The sequence below is a fragment of the Hyalella azteca genome, unplaced genomic scaffold (assembly GCF_000764305.2).
Source record: "Hyalella azteca isolate HAZT.00-mixed unplaced genomic scaffold, Hazt_2.0.2 contig15455, whole genome shotgun sequence".
NCBI lineage: Eukaryota > Metazoa > Arthropoda > Malacostraca > Amphipoda > Hyalellidae > Hyalella > Hyalella azteca.
This window is the reverse complement of record NW_025945309.1, coordinates 57944-69429: the sequence shown is the minus strand read 5'-3', so window position 1 is coordinate 69429 and position 11486 is coordinate 57944. Positions and strand designations below refer to the sequence as shown.

The 11486-nt window shown below is 39.8% G+C and overlaps 1 protein-coding gene across 1 annotated transcript; it reads left to right on the top strand.

Moving 5' to 3' along the window:
- Nucleotides 1–771: 771 nt before the first annotated feature.
- On the top strand, nt 772–9581 carry LOC108681008 (probable peroxisomal acyl-coenzyme A oxidase 1). Its single transcript, XM_018169944.2, has 15 exons — nt 772–993; nt 2428–2498; nt 2663–2828; nt 3421–3589; nt 3993–4116; nt 4393–4512; nt 4908–5032; nt 5403–5563; nt 5901–6063; nt 6287–6477; nt 6759–6883; nt 7101–7240; nt 7411–7554; nt 8029–8192; nt 8852–9581. Exons 1-15 carry the CDS (start codon nt 932–934, stop codon nt 8946–8948), a joined length of 2022 nt encoding a protein of 673 aa, XP_018025433.1. The 5' UTR covers nt 772–931; the 3' UTR covers nt 8949–9581.
- Nucleotides 9582–11486: the final 1905 nt, after the last annotated feature.

Here is an 11486-nt window from a genome sequence, read left to right as displayed (position 1 = left end):
CTGTATGAATTTTGGAATATTAATATTAATTATCGATACGCTGCCGCAGGAATTATTACAGATTTTTACATGAATTTTTTTTAATTAAAACCAATAAACGTATTTTTTAAGCAATTGGGACACTCATAATTCCTTCAATAATTAACGGATCTGCTCGAATTTTGGAATGTGAGTATTAATTATCGATACGCTGCCGCATGAATTATTACAGATTTTTACATGACTTATTATTAGGTTAGGTTAGGTTAGGTTAGGTTAGGTAATAAATCATGTAAAAATCTGTAATAATTCCTGCGGCAGCGTATAGATAATTAATACTCACATTCCAAAATTCATACAGATCCGTTAAGTATTGAAGGAATTATGAGTGTCCCAGTTGCGCAAGTCCGCTAGCGAGTTCGCAGACGGGTCCGTAGAATTGTCGAAGAGTCGAAATCGAAGAAAATATGAAAACTTTTATAATTCCATTTGCATTGTGTAATGCAATAACTTCCCTCAATTTCCCGCTCATAGCTGAAAATTAAAATTTAAATAATTCATTTACAACGTACTAATCGTGGAAGCTGTACAAAGTGAAATAAATAGCATAGCTGCACAAAATGTAATAAATAATTCAAAAGTTTGGTTTTTAAATATAATATAAAATTCATAATAATAAACTACAAAATTCGAAATATTTTATCCAACACGAAGAACACAACATGATTTTGCTCGCATGCACTACACTACATGACTACACCAATCAGCTGATCGAAACCGTGTTTTGGAAACTGAGGTCGACCTTGACGTGTGACGGTGTGACAGCTGTTGCGTACGGGCGGTGAAACTGTCGGGCAGGAAAAATTGTAAATGGAAATGGTATACATTTGCAGTTGAGTAAGTTGATACTAGGATATTGGGACTAGAAGAGTTTCAATTCTTTGCCTTCAAGATGAAACCCGCGGCTGAAAATGTATGCAATCCTGACTTATTGAAAGAACGAGCTCATTGCAGGTAAGAAATGGAGACTATAGTATGAGTATAATTGATTAATTGAGTGACTTACACTTCTGCAATCATCTACGGCAAAAAAAAAAAATAAATAATATGACAGCAGGGTGATCGACCCATGTGGCTACATTAATGGTCATTGATTCCATTTCCATCCTTTTATGAGCAATAATTCTGAAAATTGTTTTAACTAAATTAATAAGAATTGTTGTGTTAGCCTAATTGATCACCTACAGTACCTTACCTAGCCTCTAAAGTCTAAAGAGTAGAGACTAGGTATAGTTTAGGTTGATCATATTTGAGGCCATGAGTGGATGAGCCATGAAGAGATTTCTGACTTTTGCTGTATTTTTATTCAATCTATTATCTAACTAATGGTAATTTTAATGACCTGCTGTCAGTGCTGTGAGCTGTCTGCTGAATATTTAATGATATAAATATGATTCAGATACTACTAGCGTACTATACTATCATCATATTCAGATACCTACTATACTAATACTATTGCCTCTTGTTATTAGTCTCAAATGTTGTCCTAAATTTAATGTCATTCAGTCATTCATCATTGTAGACCTAAATGGTAAACCTAATAGGCTAATACTAATAGCTACAAAACTTGGGATATTGGACAGAATTTTCCCAGAATTGGGAGTTAAAATTATTTTTTAGGAGTGATTTTTGAAAATCTGCAGTAAAAATATGCCTTTTTTCTAATTTTTCACTGAAGAAATTGGGAAAAAGTTTTAAAATCAGAAGAACTTGGCCAGATTCATGGGCATTTCTGTCCAATACACTGGTAGTCTGGTGGCTGCTGCTTAATTTTCCAATTAGGATTTCTACTCTAGGTACTTGATTTGCCACTGGTAAACTTAATCAAGTGCCAGCCTCTGAGTAAATGATAGATTTTTCAAACAATATTGAACTAGAAATTTATTGCTAATAAGAAGAGTTTAAAGAGCTTTGCAATAAATATGTACATTGTGTGGCAATACTAGGTACCTACTCTTTGAACGTAAACTGGAAATTTTTGCAGAAGCCACCTAAGAATGTGGCTGAATCGCTGAAATGCCTATGTGTGTGTCAACTTTAAGTCTTTTCCTATTCCTATGGCCCTTTGTCCCCTTTTCCTAATTTCTTTTGTAAAAACTTGGAAAAGTGCCATATTTTTTCAGTGATATAATAAAATAGTGGTGGTCATGAAAATTATAAAATGATGATTTTTACTTGCAATTTAGGAAAATAAGGCCCAAATATTCAGTTCAAAATGCAGATTCAGTGAGAAGCTGCAAAGCTGAGCCTGAAAGTTAAATGTAGTACCTACATACATGCTATGGCTAAGTTACTACTAATATGTTAAGTCTTATGTACATTATAAAGCTGAATATTCACTCCTTAGTTCCCTTTATCCATTATTGATATGAAAGTTTCATTTTTCAGATTTATTCCTGAGGAGATCACTCATTTCCTGGACAATGGTTCTGAAAATACAAAGCTAAGGCACAAATTGGGTAAGTAGCTGGCTTTAATATTGTTGAAATGACAATTTTTAATTAAATGAATATTTTGGATTTTACTGACAGTTCTCTTAAACATTTCTAAATTTGTTTCAAATCTCATTCAACTAATGAAAAAGCTAAAGAAAGTGAACAATCTTCCATTATTTCTTTTACAGAGGAATATTTCCTAAATAATCCTCTGTTTGATGATGACATTCCTCCGGACTACCTGAGCCACAGCGAGCGGTACAGCAATGAGCTCAGGAAGTCCTGTGCTATGGTGCAGTGTTTCCTCAACGACCCCACCGTCCAGAACATTGCTGGGCAAATGGAGGGAGTTAGGTGTGTTGTGCATGATGTGTGTTAGAAGCAACATTATCCAGCACACTTTACATACTAGAATATTGGGAATAAGCTATATAAAGAATCGTATCTATACCTGGATTACCTGCAATCACAAAAAATTTGATCTATAACCTAACATCTGCACCATTTCTTCAGTGATAGTAGTCTATTCAAATATTTAAATGTCACATTTCCACCAATTTTTTTATTGACTGCCCAGGCACATTTTTGTTTGCTTTTTTTAGACAGGTCAGCTTGTTTTCCAGCCTGAGTCACTTGTCAGCAAATTTTTGTTCAGAATTGAATTTATCTGCCTTTTTTTTGTTTTGGATCATTAAGCCACAAAATTAAATTGTTATTGCAAAGCTTTACCTATTTGCCTTCATTATAAATATTGAGATCAAGTCAAAACTAAATTTTTTGTTTTTTTTTTCAGGATAGTTTATTTGAACAAGATGATCATTTCAACAAATTTATTCCCCAAGCATATCATATAACTGGTTGAACTTATTCATTCTTACACCATCATTGCTATTTTTTTCAAACTTGTATGAATTTGAAGGTATTATTCTCTGCTATTCCTTTTCAGGATGCTTATGGGCAATGGCTTGGGATCTGCCATCACAAAGGATGGGAACCCGCTTGCTCTCCACTATGTTATGTTCCTGCCTGCCCTCATCAGCCAGGCATCACAGGAACAGATGGCATATTGGATTGGTAGAGCCTGGGCTGGCCAAATAATTGGTACATATGCTCAGGTAAGAAACATTTCTGTCAGTTATAGCTTGACCATTTTGGAGTGCTAGCTAGTACTGTTATAATATTGAAATGCTTTAATGGCAAGGGATTATAATCACCAAGCAGCCAGTAGGACGTTTGAGACCAGCAATTGACTGTGAAAATTCTGGTCCAAATCAGCAAAATGACCTGGTAGTTAGGCGTTTTCTGCAGGCCTACATGACCTAATCAGAGCTGATACATACCTATATACTGGTACAAAATGTTGAATGCTACCTTATGTTGAAGCTCAGATTAAGCTTCAGGTGAAGTTAAAGTCTTGAACTTTTCACATTTTTATGACTAATTTTACTGTGCTAAAATTAGTGAAAACAATTTTGAGAGGTAAATAATCAGTCTATTAAATATATTGTTTTTTTACAGACAGAGTTGGGACATGGGTCATTCTTACGCGGGCTGGAGACCACTGCAACGTACGATCCTGACTCTGAAGAGTTTGTTCTGCACTCTCCTACTATAACCTCCATCAAGTGGTGGCCTGGAGGATGTGAGATTGCTTCAGCTATATGATCATTTCAAACATAGACTTTATTGATATTAATTACTTTTTCATTTAAATAAATAAAATGTACATCAAAAACACTCAAATTTCAGACATCTTTGGCAATGATGATTTGACTGTCTACCACAAAGTTTGATTAGCATGGCGAGTTTTGGACAAAATCGGACAATACAGGGATCATCTAGAGACATTTCTAGATGAAATATACATCAGTATATTATACTTGTTAAATACCTATATTCATGCACATGAAATCAACAGTGGGGAAGACAGCTAACCACGCTGTGGTGATGGCCCAGCTGTACACAGAGGGCAAGTGTTGGGGACCTCACGCCTTCATTGTGCAGCTCCGGGACCTGGACACGCACGCCTCCCTGCCAGGTGGGCTTATTGCCGTGCCAGTGGCCCCACCTGTAGACACGCCCAGGCAGTCGTGGCCTAAACTTACCCTTGATAGCAAATTTAACATACCGTACGTGTTATCTCTTTACCAACTATCATTATTGACATACAATGAATTTTGTTCACTTTTTTGTCACCTCTACATAACCCGCAAAAAACCTATCATTTACCTCTACATAGAGTAGCTAACTCCTATTTTAAGAATACAACACAGAGATCATAACTGCTCGGTTACGATCTCTGTGTGTTGTAAAAAGAATCTTAGTGCTTCTTATAAATAATCTGTGTTTCTTATGAATTATAATCTGTGTTTCTTAGAAATAATCTGTGTTTCTTGGAAAGAAATATCTTATTTCTGTATGTGTGTTTGCCAGGCATCTCGGTGGGGGAGATCGGGCCCCGGCTCGGCACGAACAGTCAAGACAACGGCTTCTTGAGGCTGCACCACGTGCGCATCCCTCGCCTGCATATGCTCATGCAGCACGCGCAGGTCACCAAGGTACGTCACTTTCAACATAATCACCTTTTTCCTTCTGAACACAACCATGCATTGGCCACTTCATGTCACTATTGAAAGACTGAACGAGTTTGAACCAAGAAGTTTGTTGTGTGTATTTTATTGTCGATTTATTTACACTATTTACAGCAGTAACACGTACAATTTTACATTCATTCATTTTACGGCAATTGTGGTGAATCCAGTGTGATCTGAAATTAAATTATATCAACCAACGTGTATCCAGGAATGCCACGGAAAAGAAGAAAATTCCTCGTGCTTCTTCCAGCTTTGTTCACATTGCAACAAGCATTTTTGTTCACACTCTTACCTCAAGCATCAGGCATGTGTATTGTCTTGCCCTTTCCTCCAGTCCGGAGAGTACGTGCAGCCTGCGAGCAGCAAGCTCACGTACGGCACGATGGTGTTCGTGCGGGTCGCCATCTGTTTCGACGCGGGGCGCCAACTGCAGCGAGCCGTCACCATAGCAACGAGATACTCCGCCGTCCGCAGACAGTCAGAGCTGGTGCCAGGGTGCGTGTTTATATCTTTCTCTTCCGTATTTAAATGAAAAAATTTTCCACATCAATTAATGTTTTGCCGTAGAATCGTTGAGAATTATGTATTCACATGATATTTAGTGATCATTGCGTTTACAGCTGCTGAAAGTAACATTCAAATCGACCTTCTGATAGGAATTTTATTGAGATAGTAGCAAACAGAAATTTATTCCACTAGCTCCGTGGTTTATTTATTTAATTAGCTTAGTAGTCTACAAATTTGAGCAGTGAATAATAAAATGGATACGATAAACTATTGTATGGATAAACTATTAAGGTAAATGAATGAACGGATGTAAATTTTTCAACAGAGAGGGGGAGGTGCAGGTGCTGGACTACCAGACGCAACAGCACAAGCTCCTGCCGCAGCTGGCGACGGTGTTCGCCGTGACGTTCTCGGCGCGGCGTCTCTGGGAGACCTACAACTCCGTCACCCACGGCCCAAAGGAGGCGCAGCTCGCCCTCCTGCCCGAGGTGTGGCTCCTGTAGGCCGCGTGTGTGGCATACTGGATGGCATATGTGCCTTATTGTTGGTCTCTTACAACCTGTACATCATGTGTGGCGTATACAAGCTGTTATAACTGCCTTATCGTATGTCTCTTATGCTGAGATTACCAGGCATATATTCTGATAACACGACTTCATTATTTAGAGTCATTGCTATCACAATTCGTTGCTAACGATGATATGTGTTTAGCTGCACGTGTTGTCGTGCGGGCTGAAGGCGGCGTGTGCGAGCGACTGCTCGCTGGGCTGCGACGTGTGCAGGCTGGCGTGTGGCGGGCACGGTTATCTCGCCAGCTCCAACCTGCCACGCATCGTCACTGCCACCACCGCCACACAGACTTACGAGGGCGAGAACACCGTCATGTGGCTGCAGGTGGCAAGGTACGTAACCTTCTCCTCCGCTATATATCGCACCGCATCAATGGTTCAGGTTCTATCTTGTTTATTTCAACAACTTGCCCAAGTCGCCAGGACATATTTGTTCTTACGCGGTGTCGGTGTTGTGATGACGCCCCATGCTTCAGGTACCTCCTGAAGGTGTCAGTGTTGTGATGACGCTCCATGCCCCAGTTACCTCCTGAAGGTGCCAGTGTTGTGATGACGCCCCATGCCCCAGGTACCTCCTGAAGGTGCCAGTGTTGTGATGACGCCCCATGCCCCAGGTACCTCCTGAAGGTGTACAGCGACGGCCTGGAGTCTGGCGAGGAAGCGGGTCCGTCGGTGCAGTTCCTCAGGGAGCCTCGGCCAGACCTCACTGCTCCCTCCCACGCCAGACTCACTAATTACGGTCAGTCCAACATTACGGTTCTATACTCTATTGGAAAGCATAACTAGTGCGGCTACTTCTTCCCTACTTTCTTCCCGTGAATATTTTCGGCATTATTGAGATCTGATAACACTACTTCTTGATCTCGCCTATTTATTTCTCATATTCTGTACGTAGATAGAATAATTCATGTGAAAATTTCACCCCCTGATTGTGGCTTGACTTTACCCTCACAAAGGTCTGGTGATGGGGTGGCGGGTGGCGGTGGTGGCACTGCTGCAGGAGGCGCAGCAGGAGCTGCAGCGGCGCGTGGCTGCAGGACAGCAGCCTGACCGAGCGCGTGACGCCTGTTCCCTCACGCTTGTGGACGCCGCTCAGGTAAAAAATCGATATTTTTTTCAACAACAAAGTTGCTTTAAAATTCTCATTAAAGTCAGTGTACATGTAGTCCTTGTTGTCACAGTGCCACCGTGAGGGCGGCGTGCTCTCACCACGCCCCTCGTGCCCTCACCACGCCCTTCACACCCTCACCTTACGTCTCATTACAGTGCTACATCCGAGGGCACATGTGCTGCCAGTTCGTGGCGGGGGTGGACGAGCTGCAGGGCCTGAGCGCCGGCACTACCCTGGTGCTGCAGCAGCTCTGCCGCCTCTACCTGCTCTACCACGCCTCCTCCAGCCACCTGCTCAGGGTGAGGCAACCGTCCTATCATGCTCAATTAATTAAACACCATCCTGGTTAATGTTATTTGCATTGTTAAATATATGATGCTTATACATTAATTTGTATATAACGTACCTTCATCTATCGTAACGAGTCATGTATGTCAAAAATATTCTTCAATTACCTTCTTTGATTTTGTGTTTTCTGGTTTCCTGCTCAGTATTGAACCTGAAATATGTCACTGTGAACGTTTTTCTTCTCTAAAATGGATAAATTTCAAAATTTTATTGAAAAAAAAAGTTCTATTTTGCCTCGGTACCAGATTTATTGTTGGTATACGAAGGGTTGACATCAACCATTTTCAATTACTAATTTTCTTGAGATTTTCTCCCTCTTTGTTTGCATCATTCGCGCTATCATTACGACCAACTATTTAGATCCATAACTACGAACTATCATTCCGAACCATTATTTCACCGTAATTATTATGATCACTCGTCAGCACGGGTGGCTGTCAGGGGCTGATGTCAGCCAGCTGGAGGCGGAGTACCGCGCCCTGCTGACGGAGCTGCGTCAGGACGCCGTCGCCCTCGTGGACTCCTTCGACATCCACGACCGCATCCTCAACTCCACGCTGGGGGCCGCAGACGGCAGGGTCTATGACAGGTGCTGTAGTGGGGGCCTCCTTCACTCACATCTCCTTAAGGGGAGCGTCTACCCCAAAAATTATCTCGGCTATTTACAAACGGATCACACTGAAACTTGGTACACATATGTAAAATGGAAAAAAACTCACATTTTGTTCCTGTGAATTTTTCGAAAAAAATAAAGAAAACGTGAAATTCATAGAAAACGGTCAAAAAAGGGGGTACTTTTGAAATCTATCTCCTCCTAGGATTTTCAAGCTACGACATCGAGACACATATCATTCGATGCGTAAAATCTCTATCTATAAAACGACTTAGCCGTTTTTTGAATTTCTAATTTTTGCGGGTGTGGGAGCATTTTTCGTAAAGTTTTCGGAAATTCAGCTAATTAGTTCCTATCTAATTACTTAAAGAACTCCCCCACCCGTCCCCCTTTCATGAAATGTCGTGAAATCATAAATCAACGTAGAGAGATGGCAGTGGTACCGTTGGATAGGGCAGAAAGTCAGCTTTAAAATTAGTATGAAAACCGAAAAAGTAAAAATTTTCAATTTTAGGGTAGACGCTCCCCTTAAGTTTTGCATACATCTTAAGAAAAAGCCTCATTATTTATAAGCCGGGCTGTTTTATCTAATCATATTTCAGTATTTTATAAAAATGTGCCACGTTTTCTGACAGGCTGTACGAAGAAGCCCTGAAGTCTCCACTGAACCAGCAGGACGTGCCGGACGCCTTCAACAAATACCTGCGCCCTTTGCTCAAGTCCAGCCTGTGAAAGTGCCATCTGGAAGAAGAGCTCCTGGGGAAGAAGGGAGTGAACGACGCAATGCTAATTGAAACGTGAAATGACGTTCACTTCTTATCGAGGTCGCTTCGAAAAGATTCCTGCTGGTAAAGTCTATATTACTCGCCTTAATGCAGCTATATAAGATTGCTACTTACTGCTCTCTTCCACGACTTTTGAAACCCTGTATTTTTAGCCGTGCAAGACGTGAGTTTGTACGTGCTAACGTGCATAAACCATGACATATGTGGGGGCACTGTGCGTGCCAGGTTTGTGTCGTGTGGGTGCCCGTGTTTGTGCCGTGGGTCACAAAAAATAATTATCCATTTATCGTCCTTCTTAAAAACTGCTCGTTGGGCCGCACCTTCCCTCCGCTCCGATGCTTGTTTGTGCGTACGCCGCTGAGGTCAACTCCTGCAGTAAAGCGAATCTTTTGTGATCTGAATAGATTTTGTGCGGCAAATCAGCATGATGAGATTTATGCACGAACCAGCGGTAGCAGTAGTTTTATCTCTAGACAAGTTAATTATTACTAATGATTAAATTTATATTATCGATGATAATTCATTAATCTTAACTGAAGTCGCAGATGGTGGCGGCTTGGACTTTGCAATAACTTCATTACATTTTCTAAAAAATTTAGTATATATTAAAAATTATCTCTACACTATGTGGGATTTTGAAATTACGAGGATGACAGTGAAATATTGAGGAGTCACAGTGCTGGCTCGTCTCTGTATTTATTAAGACCTTGCAACATAAGCGCTGAAATGTTTTAAATGAAGATATATTGAACTTACTTGACGTTTCCACTGCTTTTAAATTCTTGTTGATCTATAGATTTAAGCAAAGTAATGGTGCAAGACTTCGTCAGGATACAAGACTCTGTACTCTGAGTGCGAAAGACACATTATTTTTCCAGGAGTATAAAAAACGTCCTTGTTGACATTTGAATACAAGAAAGCAACATTATTGTTACTACGAAGACCAGCATCATTATTGTGAGTGCGACGTACGGAGTAACCGACACTGAATGAAGTGACCACAAATAAGTTCGTACGGAACACGCGGCACCGACTTTCAGGCTCTGCATTTTTCAAATTCCATAGTCGTTGCTTTGTCTTTTAAATTAAGATTTTATATATTTTGGAAAAATACTATTCCACTTAAATTATGACAGCGTGTTCTAGTTGGGTTTATGAATATCGATTAAATGTATCTTAGTTATCGTAATTATAATGTGTTATATTGATCGGTTAGAATTGTGCCATTCCATGATATTCCCTGCGTCCATGATGTAAACTTGATAAATGAATGCGTCATATTATCAAAATAGTGACGGAGTTCATGCCCGTAGCACTGATATGATTATCTCAAAGTGCCAAATACTGTAAACATGACCCATGTAGTGGCAAAGACACATCGACATTAGGACAAAGTCTGTCATATTTCGCTGTGCGTTTAGTTGTTTCGGTGCTGCAATAACCTGACGAGGGAGCACACACGGCAGCGACTGACGACGTCTCTTTCAATTACTTTATTTCACCGCTAAACTTGTACCTGAAGAAGTTAGTGTTCATCATCCTGTTCCTGGAGCATAGCGGCTTTATCAAGTGTTATAGGGGCTATTATAATATGTGTTATAAGAATATTTTTAAGGGTTAATGGCCCATTCATTGAGAATATGAGGCCTATTTATTGGGGGTTATAGGCCTATTTAATAAATGTGAGAGGGTTATTTTTTTAAGGGTTGAAGACATATTTTCCAGAGTTCTTACCGATGAATTATATGGACTCCTTCAATCGGTGTCTTGCAAGGAGCGGTCTCCGGAGCTTGTCATGCTGAAACTTACATCTTACATAAATGAACGTGTACCTTAAATATTAACGTTTATTTGGGTGGTGTTGCTGGTGCATTTTCCCAAAGTCATCTACTTTAATTCAATTTGGTTTAGTCGAATTTTTATCCTTATTATATTTGGATTATTGCAATTTCGGTTAATTTTTATCAACCGTTACATGTGGTTTTTGTGTGTTTCTTTATAACTGTAATAACATAAAGAAAATATTTACGGTCGTTCGTCCTTTTACAATTTTTGTCAAATCTGCACCGAAGTGGTTAATAAAATTTGAATTAGTTATAAAAACTTCTTGCAGCATTTATGGATCTGGAATGTTGTAATAGTTGTGGCATAGTTCATAGTTATGTATATGTTCACTTACATTAACAAATTATCTTCGTAACGTTTGAGTTGTATTAAGTTTATAACGAATCATAAACATTATTCTATATAACGTCGAGACTGACGTTTGTTGTATGTCACGTGGTGAAGGATTAAATTTTATTTGTACGCTCTTGCATATCACAAACGTGGGTTGCCGTTCTTTTACACTTGGTGAATATAAAATATATTTTGTTACTTTTTTCTTTATTAAAAGAGTTCAAGGTTCGGTGTCTCTTGTTCCTCCTGCAGTAGTGAGTGGCTAGGCGGAGATTTAGACTTCATCCAAGCTTTTATTTTAATGAGA